The following is a 23,685-nucleotide window of genomic DNA, read 5'->3' on the forward strand; positions in this document are numbered from 1 at the left end:
ACAAGTTGGAGGATAGCCCCGGTGCTATGAGCAAAACAGACAGCCTTGGGAAGAAGGAACGAGATGTGCTGGGGGCTGTCAATCATGTGCAGACTGCTGGGATTCCTGAAGTGTGTGCTGTGGGAAAAGGTTGGCCAGCAAATGGTGACTTTGGGTATTGACTTCCCATAGTCTTCCTTTGGCCTGTCTGATGCCCAGTCCTGTTTCTGTGGAAGAGTGAGCTAGCTTGGAGCTGGACACCCTACTTTGCTACCCCACAGATGCATGAGACCAACGAAGCTTTTGTGCTATTTGCAACAACCTGCCTCTGACTCATAGGATGTCGAGTTGCCCTGACTCTCCTCACAGGCCTCAGAGCCCAGCTACAGTACCCCCAGGGTACCCTCCATCTCTTTTTCTCACAAGGAGAAGCACAGACAAGCTTTTGCCAGAATGGTAATATGCCAGTGTGTCTCCTGGGTGGGCTCATAAATCAGTGCAGAGTCTCTGGAGAGCGGCACATGTAATCACTGCTCGAGCCAGTGTGTCGCGTGTGCGATGAACAGATGTGGCTGCATTATTCAGTCTCCTTTGACTTCCCTGCTCGAATGTACTTTTTAAAATGTGGGGTTGATGAGCGCACCTCCCCCAGGGAACATAATCCACCACCAACAGAACGGGCACCCAAATTTGGATACACCAAGAAGGAGTCTCAAATGCCTAGGTTAACCACTTGCCATGTTGGATTCCTATGGAGTTCTCAGCCCAAAATGTTATGACGTATGTGTCACTTCAAAGTTTTCTTGCTAAAGATGAAATAATTGCTAATTATATCACCCTGTGAAATTTACATAAATGTCAGAAGACATGGTGCTGTAGTAGAAATGTGTTTGTTTAATTCTGCTCTTTATTTCCTTTTTTTTTTTTTTTTGCCCATCATGTGAAATGTGGTGTTTATACACAAAGTGCACAAAGTGTCTGTCTATGCATGGTTTGTAGAAGGGCTGTCGCCATGAACATCTGCATCACCACCACAACCTAGAGATGAAGCCGAGTACTGCTGGCTCCTGGGGCACTGTGTTATCCTTTCTCCTTCCTGGAGGGGCTAGAGCCTCACAGTCATGGCAGCAGTTTGCTGCTTCTGCTTAGAGTTCTACCATGTGTCTCTATTCCTGACAGTGTGTGGTGGTTTAAAGTGTGAATGGCCTCCATAGACCATAAGCATTTGAATGCTTAGGGAGTGGCATTTAGGAGGTGTGGCCTTGTTGGAGGAAGTGTGTCACTTGGGGTAGGCTTTGAGGTTTCAAGTGCTCAAGCCAGCCCAGTGTCTCTCTTTCTCCCTGCTGCCTGTCGAGATGTAAAACTCTCAGGCACTGTATCTGCCTGCATGCGGCCATGCTTCCCGCCATGACTACAATAGACCTCTGAACTGTAAGCCAGTTCCAGTTAAATGTTTTCCTTTGTTGCTCTGGTCCTAGTGTCTATTCACAACAATAGAAACCCTAACAGAGACGCAGCAGTTCAGCTCCACATTTACATCATACCACATTTATGGTATTCCTGTGAAAAAGCTAGGAATGTAGCTGGGCGGTGGTGGCACACGCCTTTAATCCCAGCACTCGGGAAGCAGAGCCAGGCAGATCTCTGTGAGTTCGAGGCCAGCCTGGTCTACAGAGCTAGTCCAGGACAGGCTCCAAAGCTACAGAAAAACCCTGTCTTGAAAAACAAACAAACAAAAAAATTGGCCAGAAAAAAGATAGCAAGGAAACATGGAGAAATTGACTTAATTGTAAAAGACATTGTCAATTAGAATAATAAGTCTAAAATGGCTCTTACATTTGAACTTATTTGTGTAGATTAACATCTAATCAGAGACAAGTTTGAGAAATTGGGAAATTTTAAGTGTACTATATACTTGAAGATAACTGTATAACAGTGTTTAAACTTAGTTTTTATATTTCTTTTAAGACATTTTACATTTACTCCCTGTGTGTGTGTGTGTGTGTGTGTGTGTGTGTGTGTGTGTGTGTGTGTGTGTGAGACCAAGCACATGAGGTCAGAGGACAGCTTGCTAGTGTCCATTCCCTCCTTCTGCCATGTGCGTGCCAGGGACAGAACTCAGGCTTGGTGGCAAGCACCATTACCTGCAGAGCCATCTCACTATCCCCCATCATATATTTTTAAAGCTCACTGTATAACAGCAAAACACACCCTCTTTTACATATAAGCTTTATTTAAATTTATGCATGACTCTTTGTGCAATTTTAGCTTCCAAATAAGGCAACCATTGTGGATAAAGAATAAAGTTTATTTATTTTTTGCCACGTGTCTCTTTGACTCATCTACTCTTCCGCTTCAGTCTTTTTGAGTTCACTTCGCATTTCACGAAGACTTTCTCCTGGGTGGGGTGAAGCTGTAGATCATCCACATTTTCAGGGCAAAATGTCATTCTGAATAGGAAAAACAAAGCTATGGTGTGACAATTCAGAGGGAGCTTATTGAAATGTTTCATCTTTTATCAAATACTAGCCCAGTTGTATAATGCATGTGATAGGATTTTTTTACATTGAATTATTAGGTTTGAATATATTTTTATGACTTCCGAGGAAAATAATGTAAGTTGGTGAAAGCAGTCCTCGGGGCTCTACGCCGAAGCCTCAGGGGCAGGCTTCCTCTGTCTTTTATAGTACTAGCTCTTCGGAAACTTGAGGACCAGGGTTGTTCCTCTCATTACATCCCCCTACTCTTGGACGACATCCACAGCTCCCCAACTCCCTGTTCAGCTCCTCAACCCCAGCATTCAGCCTTGCCATTCAGCCTTGCAGCTTTCTCTTCTACCTATTGGTGCTGACTCTAGCCCCTTAGAGGAAACCAAGTATCTGGTAGCTTTGACTATTTTTTTTGTCCTAAGGGTGCCATTTTATACTAACTTCAAATCTATCCTATCCTATCTATCTATCTATCTATCTATCTATCTATCTATCTATCTATCTATCCATCCATCCATCCATCCATCCATCCATCCACCTATCCTTCTGCTCATTTATTCATTCACCCACCCTTCTATCTATTCATTTACCTTTCTATCTATCCATCCAGCAATCTGTCCACCCCTCTACACATCTGTCTATCTTTTATCTGTCTGTAGGTCTTTATAGCTGTCATCATAGAGAATTTTAGTTTATGGTTTATCTTTCCTTTTGATTGTACCTAATGTAGACTAAATCAGTCAGACATTTTAAATTAAGAAAGTGATGAAATTTAAGAATTTTTTTGAAGACCAGGATCTCATGTAGCTCAGGCTGGCTTCAAGCTCACTATGTACCAAGGATGACCTTAAACTCCAGATCCTCCTATAACCTTCTCCTAATTCCTGGGGTCACAAGCATGTGCCACCACGTCAGTTTGTTGTTGTTGTTGGTGGTGGTGTGTGTGTGTGTGTGTGTGTGTGTGTGTGTGTGTGTGTGTGTTGCTGAGGATCAAACTCAGGGCTCCATGCCTACAAGGCAAGCACTTTACCCCTTGAACCACATACGCAGCCCTGTCTATTCTTTTTGAGAATGCTATTTCTCTCTATTTTTATATAACCAACTCTATCACTCCTATTTTTCTGTCCTTCCTCTTCATCTCACTATACAGCCTCACTGTGCTAGTTGGTTTGGTTTGGTTTTGTCAACTTGACACAAACCTAGGAGTATCTGGGAAGAGGGATTGTAAAGGGAGAAAGTGCCTCCATCAGAAAGACTGTGGGGCATTTTCATGATCGGTGATCAGTATGTAAGGACACAGTTCACTCGGGGTGGAACCACCCCTGAGCAGTGGGTTGTGGGTGGTACAGGAAAGCAGGGTGAGCAAGCCAGTAAGGAGCACTCCTCTATGGCTTCTGCTTCTGTTCCTGCCTCTAGATTTCTGCCTGGAGTTCCTGCCCTGACTTCCCTCGTTCCTCCACCGGTTGCTTTTGTCATGGTCTTTGTCACAGTAGTGGAGACCTGAGACACCTCCTCTGCAGGCGCAGAGTGAGTTCCTTAACCTACTTCTTCTTTTATTCCTTGCATTTAGAAGAGTGGCTAGGAGTATAAGATTTTGTGTTTGTATCTTGACTGTTGGGTTTGCCAAAGGTACTAAACATTGGTTCCATGAGACAGGCAGTATGATTGCCATTCGTTGCTACAGACCCGTCTTAAAGAGGTGGAGTTATTGTCTGAGGCTACATAGGTGGTGAGCTGTGGAGTAGGACTGGCCAACATAGAATGCTGACTGACTGTCAGCCGTGATGTTTAGTTCACTGCCTGTCTCCTAGCAATGCCCTTGGCCCCTGAAAGCCTGCTGCAGTCCAGTCCAGGGATCTACAACCTGAGCCACCCGTCTTTAGTCTTCCTGGACTGTGCAACTCTGGAAGCTTGGTATTTGAGGTCCACAAACTGCAACAGGAGCTTTTTAGAAATGAGGAATCTCGGGTCTCACCCAGGCCTGCTGAGATAGGACCTGCATTCTGAAAAATTTGTAGGTTCATTAAAATTGGAGAATCCTTTGGATGGAGCACATCATTAGCAAAGTTAATTTATCTTGCTTTCCTAATGATGTTCTGGAGTCTATGCGGAAAGTACCTAGTGGCATGTGGTACTGCATAGACATATAGGAGTATTTACATCTCGGAAAAGTGCAGAGCCTGTAGCTCCTGGGTGCCTATCCTCCTTTTACCCCTTTATGTGTGTCTTATGTATTCATATGTATGCATGTGGGGATGTGTGCATGTAGAGAAGTGTGCACATGTGAAGGACAGAGGATAACCTCAGGCATCCTTCCTCAGACACTGTCCACCTTGTACTTTTCAGACAGTCTCTCATTGGTCTGGAACTTACCAAGTAGGCTAGACTGGCTGACCAAGGAGCCCTAGGCAGCTTGTCTCCACTCCCTCCCCTCCCAGCACTGAGATTATAAGATCATGCCAATACACCCAGCTTTTCTTACGTGGGTCCTTGTGCTTGCAAGGCAAGCACATCGTTGACTAGCCTATCTCCTGAGCCTCCCTCATCCCTTTTAAGCACGCACATCCCACAACCCAGAGGAAGGAACTCATGCACCTGTTATTAATACCCAGTGCTGCAATTCTGCTAAATTGGGCTAGAGAAAGTCAGATTAATGGAGCCAAGACTAATGGAGGAAGGCACCACTTAAAACAGCATACCAGCCAGAAAAGGGAACGAGTCTGACCCAAGCAAGGCAGGTCTAGGCTTAGACGCTCTCTAGCCAGGCTCCTGATTCACACTGCAATCTACCTCTGTCAGGTCATGTGAGATAATGTTACAATCACTCTGTCCCATGTCCTCTGTGCTTTGGGAGCTCACTAAGCCTCCTCCCTCCTCCCTTCCCTTTTTCAGTCCCATGAGGTGTGCATCGGTGTAGACAGCAGTGTGGCGTGTTCTGCCTCCTTGTAGGGCACGGCACAGACACTGCCACAGTGAACCTGAGCAGTTATCTCTAGCCAAGAGAGTGTTGAGAGGGGCAGGGCTCAGAAGGACTGTTGACCTAAAGGGCCTTCACAGTCTTGCAAGAATAGCGAAGGGTGTGAGAAGAGGAGAGGTTTAATTTTCTCAGACTGATCATGTGGAGGTCATTTGATAGCTGTGGAATATGCTTTCAACAGTCGCCATGATTTTGCATTCCGGGGAGATAAACTCTCAGAGTGCAGTTGCATAAGGGACTGAGGCATAAATCTGCCATGGGCAGGCTCCAGGCAGTGAAAACTGAGGCTGAGAAGGCATGGGGTTCAGAGGTGAGCAGCCTACTGTTTGCCCTCTCTGCTAAGCCAAAAAGGGAACTGGGCTTCCCATAAGGAAGGTGGCAGAGCTAGGAAAGGGCCTTCAGAACACAGAATTGTCCTGCCATGGAGAATACAAAGCTATACGAAAGTGTGGTTGCCATGGCAAAGGGAGTTGAGCATCCCTCTGCTCTGCTAAGTCTGTTAGCACCACTGGACCATACTCCCTTTTCTTCTTTTCCTATTCCCATCCCAACCCCTACTTGTCCCCAGGAACTTTGGGTCCAGGAGAGATAACATGCCACAAGAAGTGGCATTTCTGGGGGGCGGGGTGTCACATTGTTGGTTTTTTTGGGGGGGTGGTTTTTGGTTTTTCGAGACAGGGTTTCTCTGTGTAACTTTGGTGCCTGTCCTGGATCTCACTCTATAGACCAGGCTGGCCTCAAACTCACAGAGATCTGCCTGGCTCTGCCTCCCGAGTGCTGCGATTAAAGATGTGTGCCACCGCCACCCGGCCACATTGTTCTTATCAAGTTTCTTCAGGGTTTTCCTAGGTCTCTTCTAAGACACTGGATCAGAAGCTCTGCATGTGGGTTCAAGAACTCAGCATATCTAATAAGCTTCCCAATGACTCTTTGGCATCTAAGACAGGAGGGGGGCAGACAGACAGAGACATAGAGACAGAGACAGAAACACAGAGAAAGTGATAGACAGGGACAAAGAAACAGAAAAAGAGAAAGAGACACAATACACACACACACACACACACACACACACACACACACACACACACACACTCTAAGACAGAGAGCAAGAGAGAGAGAGAGAATGGAGAGAGAGATTTTGCAGTCTCCCAGGCCTTTCTCTGACTCAGGAACAAAGCAGAATGTGACTGCTCTCAGTAATCCTTCCCCAGTGACCATCTGTACCCTGCCTGGGCTCATGAAGTCTTGGACTCCAAAGGAGGAGCTGACAGATACAGATAGGAAGGAGCTGGCCAAGCAGTCAGAAGACCTGAGTGTTCATTTTGGTTTTCCACCCTGGGCCAAATGAAGAAGGGAGGGCCCCATGTCTTCCCTGCGCCTCATCACTAGGGCATCATGGTACCCACTTCCTGTGCCTGATGGGAGGCTGAGATGGGAAGCTGCTTGGAACCTTCAGGCACAGTGTGAAGAGATGTTTATGTCACCTTTGCTGTGTCTCTCCAGCTTTGACCCAGATGGTCTTCAGAACGAGGCCCGAATTGTGAGGTGTTATGCCCCATGGCATGATGGTCTGCACCGTGTTCCAGACATTGGCCCACACCGCACTGCTTTCCCACTTGAACTTGATCATGATCAAGTCGCCGACGTCTTTGTCCAGTGTGATAAGGAGGGAGTAGGTTTTATTGCTGGTAATTCCTTCGCCCCTTGAAAATATACAAAGGAAACCAGTTAACCAAGTTTAGCTGTAGCAGCCAAGTGACACGGAGGCACACTCAGGATACCAAAGTGACTTTGGGGTATTTTTGTTGCATTTCCAAAATCAGTGTTCAATAGACAATAATTGGCAGTGGGTAAGACAGGCTACAGAGGGTTTCCCTGACAGTAAAATCAGGAAATCATATTGTTTTCCATATTATCACATCAAAAAGGGTCTGAGATAGTTTGCTGTCATGACCAGAGTTAACATCTTTTGGCTTGGTGGAGTTGGGCGATGGAGCTGGACTGTCTCTGTGGCTGACACACAGACACCCTATACCACACTTTTCCGCCCTTTCTTAGTATAAAAAGGGCTCTCTTGGTATAAACGGAACCATCCATTAAAGCGACACAGCTTAACGGGACAGAAAACACACACACACACACACACACACACACACACACACACACAGGAAAGGATTCATTGACTCGCAGCAAGATTGCAGCACTACCTGGAGGCATTGTTCCTGCTTCTGCTTACTGGTTGGTCTCCAAGATCATACCGTCCCCGTCACTGAGAGAGGCCGGTTCCATGCCCTTTCTATGATCCAGAACAATCTCTTAGGGGAAATTATTGACAATACAGAGGTAGCACTGGGCCGACCCAGTGAAACAAGTTGGCTGGAGAGTTCCCTGGCATGGCTCGTCTCAGCTCCTTCTGCCATGTGCTGTGGAGAGGACTGACGTGGGTATCTACCCAGTCCCTGGGGTGTGAGCAAAACCTCAGCATATCCTCCCAGCAGAACACTGCAATGGTAAGGATTTGGTGAGTGTCTGAATCAGTGTCAGGATCGGGGACCCAAAGTTGGGGACAATCTTTCGGAAGCTAAGAGCTGTCCCTGAAAGGAACACTCAGCTGATGTCACTCCCTGAGGGGGTCAATGGGGAGGGTTGAGATGCCAGAAAAGCCCATGGTCATTATCTGGCTGGGAAAGCTGAGGAGTCTGAGTGAGGCATTGTGAGGCTGCTGGTGTGAGCAGGTATGTCATGGGTGGGGTGGAGGTTGGGCTGGCACTCCCTGCTGACTGAGCTTGCACACCTGTGACAAAGGGAATAATTCTAGTTTTGTTTCTGAACATGTTTTCCTGAACTCACTGGAGAAGTGTTTGGGGGTCTTTGTGAGGACCCATGCCCCACCCTCACAGCTTTTCCCCACCCGGGTCTTGTCTGCATTGCACACCTGAGTGGCAATGATCCCATCACTTTCACAGATGGTGCTCAGGGACCCTTTCCTGAGCTGGGTGAGCCTGGGATACAATGTGAGAGACAAGATTGGGTAGGTGTCTCACTGAGCAGCATGTCTGGCAGCCACAGTGGGGAGTACCCACCGAAAAGTGTCAACACCACAGATGGGGCCACACCGGTACTTACAGTGTGATGGGAATCTTCTTCATTTCTTCTTTTGTTCCCAGAAGTGACATGGTAAAAGTGGGCTCTACTGGCTTCTCAATTTGGTTGCTGAACTGGATCTTGAACTGGTAATGGTAAACTAGAGGAGGAGGAGGGAAGAGAGGAGCAGAGATTAAGTAGGGCTTTTTTCCCCCAAGGATGACCTTGAGTTTCTTTTTAAATTTTATTTATTTATTTATATTTCATGTATGAGTGCTTTGCATATGTATCTGCATGCCATAAGAGGACATCAGATTCTATTGTAGATGGTTGTGAGCCACCCTGGGGTTGCTGGGAACTGAGCTTAGGACCTCTGGAAGAGCTCTTAACCCCTGAGCCATCTCTCCAGCCCTGACCTTGAACTTCTTATTCTTCTGCTTTCCCTCCCTGAGTGCTAGGATCACAGACGTGCTCCACCACACCTGGTTTATTCAATGTTGTACATGCTAGGCAAATTCTCTACCAACTAAGTACATGTTTTAAATGAAGCAGGATCTTGTGTAACCCAGGCTGGACTCAGACTCACAATCCTCCTGCCTCACTGTCCACAGTACTGGGGCTATAGTCAAACATTCCCCCGCCCAACTATTTATATAGGAATTACAAATTTAAACTCCTCCGCTTTTTTAAAATTTAAAAATGCAGAGGAAAAAGTTTAAATGGATAGGTACCAAAATGTTAGCAATGTTTGTTCTTTCACCCTGGGGCTATGAATGATATTAGTTTTCTTCCTTTTCCTCTCTATGTATCCTGAATATGACTCAGAACTCATACTGTATTTATAATAGTAATGATGGCGGCTGGGGATACAGCTCTGTAAGAGACCTAGCATGTGGGAGGCCTTGGGTTCCTTCCCAGGCACCACAAAAATAAACGAGATAGGATTGTCTGTTGAAAGGTAGTGGAACTGGGGACTCAGGAGGTGGCGCAGTCAGTGAACCTCACAAGTGTTAGGACCCGAGTTAAATCTCCACATACAAGCCAAGTGTGGCGGACTTGATTGTAATCCCAGCTGTTGTGAGATTGGAGGCAAGCACAGAGGGTCCCTGGAGCCTCCTAGCCAGCTGGCCTTGGTAAAGCTCCAAGACCGAAGAGACCTTGTCTCAAAAAGGTGGCTGGCCCCTGAGGACTGACACCCAAGGGTGTCCTCTGACCTCAGGACTCATGGCCATTTCCCACTGTTGTTCTCCTGGCACTAATGACCACACCTCCATGTTCTAGGTAGTTCCTTGCATCAAGCTTCTGCAGGTCCCGTGAGCCCACTTTCCCATGGGAGGGGGTGACTCTGGTTCTAGATCTCTCAGACTGTCTTGCCAGCCATCCAATGTGCTCTTCTGCAGGGTTCTGGGAGGAAGCCTGTTCTCTTGTCTACCTTAACACAGTCACACCCTGTACTTATCAGTGCTCAGATCCTCAGGCTGGATGCCCTGACATTACAAAAGGCCGTGGGTGAAGAATAAGACTAAACACTTGGGCGGCAGCTGTGGGGAGGAAGGACCCTGGCTTCTCCTCCCAGAGGCTTTTGGGTCAGTCTTACACTATTTGGTGGTTGTCAGGGAAACCCTGTACGGAGTAGGTAGTGCTATAAATTGAACCCAGGCAGAAAGGAAAGCTCTAGCTGGGACACAGGCTGCAGGCACTAGGGTAGGAACCCTGGAACGTGGACAAATACAAGTGGCAGGGGTTGGCCTCCTGTGCTGCTCCAAGCAAGAGGTGGGTGTATTCCTAAGCACTTACGGAATACCCAGAGCCGTGGATTTTCCATTTGGCCTTCCGTTATAGGGGATAATTGGCGCTGGTTACACATTTGCTCCCATGGTGTTGGGGTGAATGAGCAGAACTATGGCTGTCCCACCAGGTGCCTTGCAGATATTATCTCATTTAACTCTCACAACAATCGATACCATTATTATTTCATTTTACAGAGGAATGTGCAGCATACAGAGGTTCGGCGACTTTCTGAGGCTCACACCACTGGTGGCAAGTAGCATTACAGAGATGTAAGCCCAGACAGCCCCGCTCTGGCAGCTGAACTTTTAAATGTTTATACCCTGGGACCAAGAGCTCCCATATCAATAACTCCTGTATATCCCAAGAAAAAAGTTGAAATGTAAAAAATGATTTAAATTGGGGGGCAAAGAGTCAAAATAATTTTTTAATAATAAATCAGGGTTGGGCATGGTGGTATACGCCTTTAATCCCAGCACTTGGGAGGCAGAGGCAGGAGAATCTCTGTGAGTATGAGGTCAGCCTGGTCTATATATACAGCAAGCTCCAGGACAGCCAGGACTACACAGATAGACCTTTTCTCAAAAATCCAAATAAATTAAATAAGTAAATAGAAACCAGGAACACCTTGACTAGTCAATACTGGTAAAATGATGTCTTGTTTCTGAGATGGGATTTTGTTATGTTAGCCAGGCTAGTTTTGGATTCTTGGACTCAAGTAATTATTCTGTCTCAGCCTGAGGAGCTGGGAAGACAGGTGCATGCTGCTGGGCCAGCTAGTAGTTACAGTCCTGGTAACTGCGGCATCCTGAGTCACAGAGGCTGAGCTTCTCATGCAAGGGCCTTAATTTTCTTCACATGGTTTCTACAGAGCAGGCTTTATCTTCCTTGTGATGGCATCTTCTGAAGGGAGAAACAGGCTTCTAGGAAGCAAAGTGCATTGCTCGCCTTCTTGTGACTAAGGCCTGAAGTTGGACAGTCCACTCTGAGATCATGTGCCCAGCCATGTGCTTTACTCTTAGAAGCCATGAAAAGCGATTGTTTCCAAGAGCTAGAGAGACGGCTGGAGATGACTCAGCGGTTAAGAGCATGTACTGCTCTTGCAGAAGACCCAGGTGTGAGTCTGAGCACTCACAACGACTTACAAGCACAGTGAGTACCTGCAGTGAGTACACACACACACACACACACACACACACACACACACACACACGTAACTTAAAAACAAAAAATATATAAAGATATTTTCCCAAGTTATTTCACTTGATGAAAGAAATGAAAAGGGAAAAAAAGTTATAACCACAGTGCTTGGAATTGTCCATGGCATATGAGGGCAAACTCTACACAACCGGAAGCATGGAAGTCCACATATTCCCAAAAGTCACAGGAGTCTGTATATTGCCAGAACTTGTAACCACTTCTCCTGGAGAAGTAGTCAGGGTTGATGTTTTTCTCCAAGATCCACGCCTCCTCCAGTGAGTGTTTCCATTATTCTCTTATTAGGAAAGGAGCTTTTCCAAATGTTTAAAAAGTAATCAAGAGCAGAAACAGCTGTGGTGCCCCTGCCTTGAAGGAGCTGGCACTTAGGCTGTCTCTCCAGAGACCTGCCACCCTCAGCCAGGTCTGGTGGGCTTCAGTGTGCATATCCTAGCTCCCTGAGTACAATCTTAGGGGAGCGAATCTTGTCACTTCTGGAATCACCACAATAGGACAAAACTCATTAGACACCCATGGAGTACATAGTGGGATCTTGGTTAAGGAGCAATAAACAGACACATTGCATTCAAGTCCCCCTCCCCACTGTAATGAGGAATAATAATCAAGCACCTTCGCTACGGCACATCGAGCTACACGTTAATATACTAAATGTTTTACCTACCCATCCCCTCATTCTTTGGTTCTCCTTTTCAATTTTGATTTTCTGAGAGGGTTTCAAGTACCCAAGCTGGCTTGAACTTGTTTCGTAACAAAGGCTGGCCATGAGCTGCTTGCTGGTCCTCCTGCGTCTTCCTCCCAAGTATAGGAGGTGTGTACCACCACATCAAGTTTATGCAGCGCAGGGGATTGAACCCAGAGTTTTATGCATGCTAGGCAAGCTCTCTGCCAACTCAGCCATATCCTCAAACCTCATTTTTGGTTCTCTTAGTGAAATTAAATAATGGCAACATGTTGGCTCTCTTTGCTGTGGGTACCCCTGGGGTCCCATCTATTCTCTGCCCTTCTCTGCCTACCTCTGAATCTGGGATGTGGCTTTGGCTGTATCCACATGCAGTCTTGCTGGTAGGATTTTAGGCAGGTTTGGGCACTGGGGAGGTGCCGAGGGGAGAAGCCAGGGACCTTCCTCTGACCCTGGTGCTTTGGAGCTGACTCTGCAGCAGCTGTACCTCCACAATCAGCAGCAGCCTCTCCTCCCAGCTCGTTCGGGATCTCCCAGGGTCTATTCTTTCCTGTGCTCACCGCTTCTGATGTCAAGTTCAGGGATTGCCACAGTCCTTGCTAATTCCCTTTCATTCCCTCACCTCTACATGGAGTTGCACTTCCACAGACCCAGGCCAGACAGTGGGGTCCTGTTTCTCAGCTGAACCCTACACTGATGGGTTCTGATGATCCTAATGAATTTCCGACATGGGCACCAAGGGTTAGAGATCGACAGTTATCTGGATAGTGAAAAGTGGGACAGAGCTCCAAACTGGGTATCTGCAGGCAAAAGACCCGTCTCATGTCACCTAAAGTTGGTGTCCTACAAGTGGTGTGTGCCCTTTGAAATTAGTGGCAAATGCTTGACCCCGAAGTAGCCCAGGGCAAAGTGTTTGTGCCACCCGGTAACATCCATCATAGACTGACCCTACAGCAGAGGCCTCCTTCCTGTCTCCTGAAGGTCCAGCCATGACCAGCAGGGGAGAGTTTCTTGTCCCTAAATTGGATATGTGCTTTTTCTCGCCTCCTTTCCTAAGTGCTCTATGGGAGGAGGAGACAGATTTCCACATCCCAGAGGCTGCAGTTTGGGGGTCCTGGGAGCAGTGCTGTTAGAGCTGATCATCAAGGCCCCTTGAGCTCACACAGCCTACGAGGGAGGGCTGCCTTGACGCCAGGAGGGAAGAAGGCATGCACAGGCAGAAAGCCAGATGTGGTGGCACACAGCTGGAATTCCAGAACTTGGAAAGCTGAGGCACAAGGGCCACCACAAGTTTGAGGCCAGCTTGGGCTACATAGTGAGGTCCTATCTTAAAAATCCAAATCAGCTAAATTAAAATAAGACAATGACATGTGGGTACTGGGAGTTGATGAGGCCTCTCAAGAGCAGCCAGGGCTCTATACCACTGAGCCATCTAGACAGCCCCGAATCACCTCTTTTTTTTTTTTTTTCTTTACATAACTCTTTATTAACTCTGGAAATTTCACATCATGCACCTCAATCCTGCTTACCTCCCAGCCCCTCTGTATGTGCCCCACACCCCTGCAGCATGCCCCCCAAAATCAATTAAAAACAAAACAAACAATAAAATAAAATAAGATAATGAAATGATAACAAAAGGCCTATGTGAATTGAGGCTGAGTGAGCTGTTCCCTGGGGCGCTCACAGCAGACCTGGCTGAGGGGGGCCCCCTCTCCTCCATGATGTTGGGGTCACCCATATTCAGAGAGCATTCCTGCAGACCCCACATCTGCACTGGGACTCTGCGTTGTCACTATAGGCCACCTTTTGGGGGAAATCTTGAAGAAAACTGAATTCAACATGAAAAAGCCTCCTAGGTGTGGATGTGGCTCAGCAGGGAGAAGGCTCATCTGGCATGTGCAAGACTCTGGGTGCAGTCCCTGACCAAAACCTGATTACTGGTTCTTATTTGAGCATTTTTCTCAGATGCTCATAGAATCACGAAGATGAAGGGAAGCATGACTGCATTGCTTGCTGACCTTATGATGTGTTTAATTGGGTTGCTAATAAATGATTTGGCCAAAAAAAAAAAAAAATTCACCATGTGACTTCAAAGAGTCCAGATAAGCCTGTGTTCTGACACAGAAACGATTTCACATCTTGTAGATAAAAGGCCTGAAGGAGTCTGCTGACCTGGAATGATGAGGTGACTCCCTCCAGAGCAGAAACCTGGAGTGAGTCCACACCATGAAAAATGCTGGATTCTCATTCATTGTGGACTCTACAAGTGCTATTTATTAAAACAAACAAACCCCCAATTTTTCTCCTCGCAGTGGCCATGGTGAACACAAGCTATAGAATTTGTGAAAAGAAAATGTTTCGTTTCCTCTCTTTTTTCCTCTGTGAACTGTTACTGGGTCCCGAGGTCTTAGGACCTCCTCTGCAAGCATCACAAAAGGCTTTGCTCCCCTGGGTGTGGGTTTTATCTCACTGAGATGCAGGAATGAGCTCTTGGTGCTTCCCTGAAGGGCCGGGACTCTCACACTTCAGGGAAGCTGGCCTCACAGGACTAAGGGCCCAAGGAGGTGTGGTCCTGAGTGCTGAGGCAGGGGACAGCCCAGGGCAGGGTCAGGGAAGGGAGAAGGGGTGAGGGACTTTGTAAGTATGTGTATGTGGGGTATGTGTTTACTCTAGCACGCATATCTGGGTTCACTTAGGGCCCCATTGCCTGATGCCCAGATGCCATGAGATTGGCTACCTACCCCTTCTGTGGGGAGCTTTTTGGGATGTTGTTGACTGCCTGAGAATGGAGATAGGGAAATACATAAGAATGCTTGTGTGTCTGTGTATGCATTTGTGTATGGTGCATCGAAGTGTATCTCTCTCTCTCTCTCTCTCTCTCTCTCTCTATATATATATATATATGTATGTCCTTGTGTGTCTGCATGGATCTACTCACATGAATGTGTATACATGTATCTGAACGTATGTAAGTAAATGTGTGTATGCATGTGTATATGTGTGCATATGCATGTGTGTACTTGTATATATGTATGTATATGGTATATTTGTGTGTACTTGTATATGCATGTGTATGAATGTCTCTCTGCATCTGTGTACATGTTTATATTTGTATGTATATGTTTATTTGTGTGTATATATGTAAATGTATGCATGGCTGTATTCATGTGTAAATGCATGTAGTATGCATATTCATTCATGTATATATGTACATATATATACATGTTTATGTAAATGTGTATGTAAGTTTATGCATGTGTATGTGTGTATATATATGTAGGTGTGTATAAGCATGTATGTGTTTATGTTTATATGCTTGTGAATAAGTATGTATATGCGTGTGTGTGTGTGTGTGTGTGTGTATGCGCGTGCACGCGCGTGCACACATGTGTGGTATATAATGTGGTTGGCCTCCTGTTTTCAGTCCCTTGTGTCTTCGTTGTGTGGTGGTGACAGTGGTCCTCATCTGGAAGGCAAAGGCAGAGTTTGGTTCCCTTTGCCACCAACACCCTGTGCCCTCTGTAACTCGACTGCCTGCTCTGCCTTTGAGACGGAATGCTCTCACAGCACCTGGAAGTGACAGATGTCCTTGCCTTCTAGAAGGCGCCACTTCATGTCTCTTCTGCTCCCTCTCTGCGGGACTGGCCAGGCAGGTGAGGCCTGATAGAAAGGCCCATTTTAGTGGCTCGTCTCCACACTTGGTGACATTCCTTATGTTGTGGCTAAAACATCACCATTCCTGGTGCTGATCTCAAGTTTCTTACTCTTTCTTCTGGAACTCTCCCTGGAATACAGTGAAACCTCCCGAAGACTTAGCTGAGAAAAGCCAAAGACAGACAGACCCCTCGAGTGGCAGTTTGTCTGGTCACCTAGAGGTCCCGGGGGAATGGAGAGGCCGAGGAGGCCCTGAGTGGAATATGTCAGGACGGTGAGGTCACTCTGGGTCTGTGTCAGACACTTTCGAGGTTACTGGAAGTGAAAAGATGGAGAACTAGCCAGGCCAGGCTAGCTGCAACTAAATATGGTGCTTACCACTCACAAATCCTGTGACCTCTCTGACCTTGAAGTGCCTATAGGAACTCTGAAGGCAACACAACTTACAGCATTCTCCAGCCTGTCTCTGTCTCCCCTCCCCTCTTTCTGTTACTACGGTAATAAGCACAGCATGATGCTAGCAGAGTACCTTCAGCTTGCCCTCCACCCAGTTACCTCATCTGAGTGTTCAAGAGGGTGACACCAACCCAGCCATAGCTAAGCAGGACTCAATACGGGATTCCTTCCTATCCTTTAAAAGCAGCCTCCAGCCTGGAAACATTTCCTCCCAACTGCCTGAGGACAGGAGTGGCTGATGAATTGCCTGGATCCACTGGGTGGCCATTTCCTGATTGTCTTTGGCCAAAGCTGCTCTCAGCTGCGTGTAAGTAAATCTTGGCAGGGAGGGTTATAGAGAAACAGATCCTTTGATGGTCCCATCAACTATCTCAGGGAGCCAGGGGAATGTGGGCCAACTTAGTAAAGCTACAATGAGGAGGTGCCATTTATCTCCACATGCTAGACCCTGAGCAAAAAGGTACAGCACTTGTCCTAGAAAAATATGAATGTGGCTTCTCAGCACACCAGGGTTGGGCAAATGTGTTCTTTTTAAGGTTCTACATGTGGCTTTCAAAATGCTGGTGGTGGCTGGGAGCCCACATCAGAGATGACCATGGCCATGGCGTTGGAGAAGGGGTAGTTATGTGGCCTTCGTTACAAGCCTTGTTCCAGCACTATCAATAGAATGTTCTAGAAGATTGGAATGTTTCGTTTCTGTGTTGTCCAACTTTGCAGCCATGTATTTATTTGAGCCTTTGAATGGAGGCTGGTATGAGGAATGGCATTGTGTTTTTTTTTTTTAATTTTTCTTGAGTATTTAAATCAGGATTTAGAAGGTAGCTCAGGAGGTAAAGGCATTTGCTGACAAGCCCAACAACCTGAGTTCAATCCCTGAGACCCACATGGTGGACAGAGAGAACTAACTTCTGCAAAATGTTCTTTAATGTCCCTAAGTGCACCATGGCACATTCCCCCCTCCCTCCTCAAATATTATATGATAAATACAAGTAATAAAAAATGTGAAAAGTGCCAGGTGGTGGTGGTGGTGGTGGTGGTGGTGGTGGCGGTGGCGCACAAATGCCTTTAATCCCAGCACTTGGGAGGCAGAGGCAGGCAGATCTCTGAGTTCAAGGCCAATCTGGGCTACACAGTGAGTTCCAGGAAAGGCGCAAAGCTATACAAAGAAACCCTGTCTTGAAAAAAAAATGTGAAAAGTATTTAAATGGCCACATAGGGTGAGTGGATGGCTACCCTTACTGGACAATGATATATTGATGACAGAGTTGACCAGATAAGTCTCACAGGGTGTCATCTACAGCTTCCCCAGGGCAGTCTGATATGGCCTCGGACACACTGATCCCATGGTGAGGGACATCAGCTTGGACCCATGAAACCCTTGCTCATTGGAAGGAGTGAGGAGGAACTGGGAGACTAAGGACTCAGCCCTTAGCTTTATCCCTGGCTGGTTTCAGGCAGTCCTGATGAGTCCCCTCCGTATCACTGGCAAGGTGGTACTGTCCTCATTGGATGTTCCTGGAGAAAGATAATGTACTGAAATAAAGAGAAATTATTGTTCCCAAGGGACTTGCTGCCTGCCAAGCTGCACTGAGCCCCTGAGGTGGGTTCTGTCAGTGGACAAAACACTGGTGGGTGACTGGTGGGTGAGACAAAGCAGAAAGACTGAGCTGAATTCTCAGAGTGTTAGTTGGTCCCTACAACCCTGTGCATATGTACAGCTCTTCTTCCTTGACTTCCTTCCTTGACACTGAATCCCACAAGGAGCTCCTGAACCTTCAGGTAGGACACTCACCTCTGAAGGGGGCCTGGGCTCGGGTGATGAGGAAGAGCTTCTTGCTCTTGCCTGACCAATCCATGCGGATGTCATAGCCCAGAGTGTTGCAACGGCCCTTCTTGCAGTTCAGACACAGGCCCTGGCTGAAGCTGTCCATGTCGCTGCACTGGAAGCCTGTACTCTGCAGATCACTGTGTCTCAAGGAGTCAATGAAGAGGTGCACCGAGCGCTCATGGGCACATTTGATGGTCTGGGTTATGGCTAGGACAAAAAGACAGCACTCTCAGCTATTTTATCTGTGTCCCCCACTAAAGCTTATCTGGGGATCAGAGGAAAAAGCCAGCCACTATGTTCAATATAGAGGTCAGGCAGTGGTAGCACACGCCTTTAATCCTAGCATTTGGGAGGCAAAGATTCAGATGAATCTCTGTGAGTTCAAGGCCACACTGAGAACAGAGCCAGGTGTGGTGGCACATGCCTTTAATCCCAACGCTAGTTAACCATAGAGATCTGAGACAGGAAGTGACAGAGCTGGGTGGAAAGAGGAAGTGATATAGCTGGGCGGAGAGAGGAAGTAAGAGGGCAGGCACAGAAGGGTATATAGGCGTGAGTATACAGGAAGTAGCTCCTCTGGAGGCTGAGGAGTTGGTAAGGTGAGGTTGGCAGTGGCTTGTTCTACTCCTCTGATCTCTCAGTTTTTACCCCAATATCTGGCTCTGGGGTTTCTATTAATAAGACCAGTTAGCAATTTGTCTTACATGGTACCAACAAAGAGACTTATGGTTTCAGTCCTAGGCATATGTGTGTGTGTGTGTGTGTGTGTGTGTGTGTGTGTGTGTGTGTGCGTGTGTGTGTGTAGCAGGATTGCTGAGTTCCCCCAGACAATGAGTCTGTTGCAATAGAAAGCTAAAGAAAGTAGACCTCTGTAGGTCCTACACTGAGATCAGCCTGCTATGATAACATGGATTAGGAGGTGTTTTTATAAGCACCCAATGTTACGAGGAAAAAGCCAGATAGCACAGCTTGCTTCTGAGGAATTCCCCCATGGTTAGCAAAGGCCCAGTGCTGAGGTCTAGACAGAGAGTTACTTGGCTAGGGCTGTGGGCTTTTCTTACCACATTACCACAGCCAGGTCATCCAGGTCTAGGGCCTAATCCCCAAAGCACAATTTTTATGTGTTTAATATTCTGGGGTGGTGGTGGGTTGGGGTAGAGCAAGATGGCTTATTGAAGATAGAGGCTTGCTGCCAAACCTGAATGTGATCTCTGTGACTAACATCAAACTCCTATAAGTAGCCTACACACACACACACACACACACACACACACACACACACGCCCCCCAACATATACAAAATAACTAAAATGTAATAAAAATAAAACTTAAATTGTGTGTGTGTGTGTGTGTGTGTGTGTGTGTGTGTGTGTGTGTGTGTGTGTGTGTGTGTCTGGATGTGTGTGTGTGTGTGTGTGTGTGTGTGTGTGTGTGTGTGTGTGCAGAGCAGGTGCTGAAATGAGAAGACAACTTTCAGGAATCATGTTCTCCTTTCTCCTTGGCATGGTTCTTGGAACCCAACTCAGGTCATCAAGCTTGCATGGCAAATGCCCAAACCCACTGAACCATCTTCCTGGTCCATCAACCTTTTTCTTTTAAGACAAAGTCTCCTGTTACCCAGGCTGGCCTTGACCTCCTGCCTGAGATTACTCCATGTCTGGTTTTATGCAGAGCAGGTGCTGACATCCAGATTTTCCTGTATGCTGTGCAGGCTCTCTGCCTGTGAAGCTATATACCCATCCTCCCATCGTGAAATTTGACCTTTTTTAAAGAAAACTTTCCAATTTCTAATCTAATCTGTAGCAAATTATCTAAAGTGATGTCAGGGAGCAGCCAGAAGACACAGAAATACCTAAAGCCAGGTCAGGCACAGGTCACCTTGCCTGGAGCCACTTCCTCTAATGTTTTAAGACTCAATGCAACATGGGTCCTCTGGTCTGCTCGTGACTGTTAGGAGGGCTGTACTGCTTGCTGACTCCTCAACCGTTCCCCAGCAATGCCTGGAGGCAGCTGTTCAAACAAATGAGAAAACAGCCTCAAAGACATTCCCTGGCCTGGGTAACTCACTCTGTGCGGGGTGGGGTGGGGTGGGGTGGGGTAGGGTGGGGTAGGGTGGAAAGCTGTTATCAAGCTGCCTTCTGCATAGGTGTGGCTGGGGGAATGGCCCAGAATGGGAGCACTTTAAACAAAGGGATGGAGGACTTGAAGTTCCTCCTTACCCCCGGTTAGGAAAGCGGGGTGCATATAATTAGTTATGTCATTTTAAGTTTAGCATAGAAGAGAAAATGGCAGCAACTGGTCAAAAATGTTTTTGCTAGGTGAGTGGTGACTAAATACCATCCTGGGGCCTGTGCTGAGCTTTGCAAGGAGGGGCTGTAGCTCTGAGAAGAGAGTGGGTGAATCAGCTGGGACCTGTTGCTGACCGGAGGAAGGGTGACTTCTGGGCAGATGTAAAAACAGATAGGGAAAATTCCCAGAAGGCTCTGGGGTGTAGAGGAATGCTGGAGTGCAGCCAACTGGAGTTGGTGAGGCAGTGGGGTATGCAAAGGGCTTTCTAGTACTGGAGAGGTGAGGGTGGTGATAGAATCCCCAGGAAGTGCTCAGCCTGGATTTGGATGATAGGGGTGGGAAGCAAGTATGTAGAATTGGGGTCTTCGGCTGTCGTAGAGTCACCTGGCGTGCTCTCATCTGGATGACCTAACAATGAGAAATCTGGGACGCCTGCAGTTTCCCTGTTCTTGGAAGGTGTGGTTGCTGGTGGCTGGCATGCTCTTTAGTTCCTTTTTATCCCATGTGTGCTATCAATGTGCGTGTCCATGGATCTGCTGCTGAAAATCGCATGGGGAAGAGTGAGGACAGTGGTCAGTCAGTAGATGATTGCCATGCAAGCACGGAGCCTGAGTCCAATCCCCAGAACTCAGGTACAAGAGCCAAGTGTGGTGGTGTGTTTGCAGTCCCCATGCTGGGGAGGTAGGGACAGGCAGATCCTTGAGGCAGCCACCCTAGCTGAATCATTGAGAACCAAGCCAGTGAGATACCATGTTCCCAAAACCAAGGTGGAGGTTGTCTTCTAGCTTCAATATTTACACACACACACACACACACACACACACACACACACACACACACACGTCATACACCCTCCTGTGGCTCTAGAGAGTGGAAATTCCCAAAGGTGGAAAGTTCCAGAAAGGAGAGGACAACAGGTGGGGGCAGGACTCAGCAAGGGCAAATGCCCCTGGAACAGCTTCCTGTGTCTCTGGGCAGGAGTGGGAAGTGATGGTTTCTGACGGTGTTTCTCCAAGGCCCTCAGAACTGTCACAGGGAGCAGCTGCCTGGGGACCACCAGCCCCTCAAGAGGCCTTTGAGACCCTACACTGGGGGCTCTATCCTTGCTGAGGTGGTCCCTGAGACCTCAGGAGAGTGTGAGAAACAGGCTAAGGCTCTAGGCTATGATTTCCCATTCTTACCGCTTAAGCCATGCTCTGCAATGTGTTTATAGAGCTCCAGGAAGTGGCAGCCGGGCTGGAAGGTGCCCCCATTGGGGTAGAAGTCATAGTGGGCAATGGGCTGTTTGATGCCCACACTCAGGCCCATGTGATCCCGGGTAAAGGTGTGAATGGCATCCACAAAACTGGCATCATCTGGAGAAAGACGGTCGCTGGGGGAAGCGCCCTCAAACATAGGGCCTGCAGGGTCCAGCCCTGGTAAGAAAATGAAAGCTGGCATAGATCAGTGAGGGGAGAGCAACAGAAGGCTCTCTTCCCAGCTCTGATATCATTGCACATTCCTGAGCTAGCAGGAAAAGGAAATGAGTGTGTGGTGCTTCTCCAGAACCTTAGGTGCTAACATTTCTGCTGTAAAGCCATAGTAATTCACGGTGCTGAAAATCCGCCAGGCCAGGCATTATTCTAAGGGGAAAGAGGTTTGCAGATCAGGAGGTAACAATCAGGTTATGAGTGAATGCTTGATTTATTAAGCAAATCAATTTTAAGTGCCTCCCCTGGTAGTTTCTACAGCATCTGTTTGCATAAAAATGCAGCAGCCCACGGTGCTCATTATGTGCAGTTCTGACTTCTTGGGCAAGGGAAGTATTTATTTGCCTGTGTGTCCTCAGTAGTCTCGTCGAACAAGCTGATTCCTGCACTCATTGGAAGGTCCAGAACAATCTTAGGAAGGGGTGAAAATGTTGACATGTGGGGGCTTTGTAAGCCCCAGGCTCCCAGCGACAGCCCTGCTTGCAGGGACAAGAATGGCTCCTGGCTGACTGCCTGGGGAGAGTACCTATGCACCATGGCCTCTCCTCCCCTGACTTGTCTGAAGCACCCTTTGGGGGCAGGCCTCAGCCCTGGCCACAATCCTTGACAGTGAACTGTTGGGTCACCTGCTCTCCAGCCCCACCTGTGGCCTTGGTGTGATCTCCTTGGTGTGATCCGCATTTCTTTCTTTAGGCTGACAGCAAGATGACTGCAGGGTACGGAGCCTTCCTGTGTGGGTGGCCTACTTAGAATGCTGGGATGTGACAATGCCAGTTGGAATGGGGAGGCCAAGGGCTCAGGACTGACAATGTCTCACTTCGTGAAGTGCTTTGTTTTTTCTTTTTCCATTCTGTGTGTGGTATGTGCATGTTTGTGTGGGCACCTCTGCAAATGGGTGGGTGTGCAGGTAACACCTGGAGATGGATGGCAGGAGTCATCTTTAATTGTTCTTTCACCATATTCAATGAGCTAGGGTCTTTCAATCAAACCCTGAGCTCACAGGGCTATGCAGCTTGCCATGGGGCTCCCGTCTTTGACTTCCTGGGCTTGAATTACACCCATTTGGCATTTATACATACTCTGGGGAGCCCAACAGATTCCAGTCCTCAAGTTTGCTTGCAATATTCTCATCCACACTTGGTGGAATTCTGACCCCTCTAGCAATGCTTCTAGCGAGGCAAGGCATTTATGTACATTGGAGTCAGGAGTGTCAGGCTAGATACAGAGTTGGAGGCTAGCCTGGGCTATATGAGACAGGTCTCAAAAAACAAACAAACAAACAAAAAAACCCCCCACAACAACAACAACAACAAAAACCCCACAGATAAACAACAAAACCAGTAAAAGTTTCTTGTTACAAAATATAATTGGAATCCTCTTTTGGACCCATTTGCAACAGCTCTGAGAGTAGTTCAGTGGAAGGAAGGTCATAGGAAGCAGGCTGTCCTTGGTTCTGTGTTCTCATAGGACAGCAGCAATTCCCGATAGAAGACTTGTTGGGGTGTGTTTAGTGTTATCATGGATGAGCATAGGGAAGCAGGTGTGTTCTCCCTGTACCCAGCCGCCACCGAGCTTGTGTGGGGTTATCCAGCAGAGTTACCTGTGATTCTTCCAATCTTGTGCTTTCCACCCATGGAGCTGCCTGCAAATCCTGAGACATGCGCTCCCAGGCTGTAGCCGATTAGGTGAACTTTGCTCTGAGAAAACTTCACAGATTCCTGCAAGAGGGGACAAGAGGGTTGAGGGAGGGGTTGGTGTGAGGCCAAGAGCCTTCC

At 47.4% G+C, this 23,685-nt stretch overlaps 1 protein-coding gene across 1 annotated transcript in view; it reads right to left on the reverse strand.

Annotated features, from left to right (window-relative positions):
• Positions 1-2,317: 2,317 nt before the first annotated feature.
• Lipc (lipase C, hepatic type) overlaps positions 2,318-23,685 on the reverse strand; it is a 131,204-nt gene continuing 109,836 nt past the window's right edge. The window contains exons 4-9 of the mRNA XM_036191739.1: positions 23,511-23,628; positions 21,623-21,856; positions 18,117-18,359; positions 8,572-8,689; positions 6,930-7,148; positions 2,318-2,429 (exon numbers count right to left, since the gene is read on the reverse strand). Coding sequence (XP_036047632.1) covers positions 2,318-2,429; positions 6,930-7,148; positions 8,572-8,689; positions 18,117-18,359; positions 21,623-21,856; positions 23,511-23,628 — 1,044 coding nt within the window. The remainder of the gene's footprint in view (positions 2,430-6,929; positions 7,149-8,571; positions 8,690-18,116; positions 18,360-21,622; positions 21,857-23,510; positions 23,629-23,685) is intronic.

Source organism: Onychomys torridus, chromosome 7, assembly GCF_903995425.1.
Source record: "Onychomys torridus chromosome 7, mOncTor1.1, whole genome shotgun sequence".
NCBI lineage: Eukaryota > Metazoa > Chordata > Mammalia > Rodentia > Cricetidae > Onychomys > Onychomys torridus.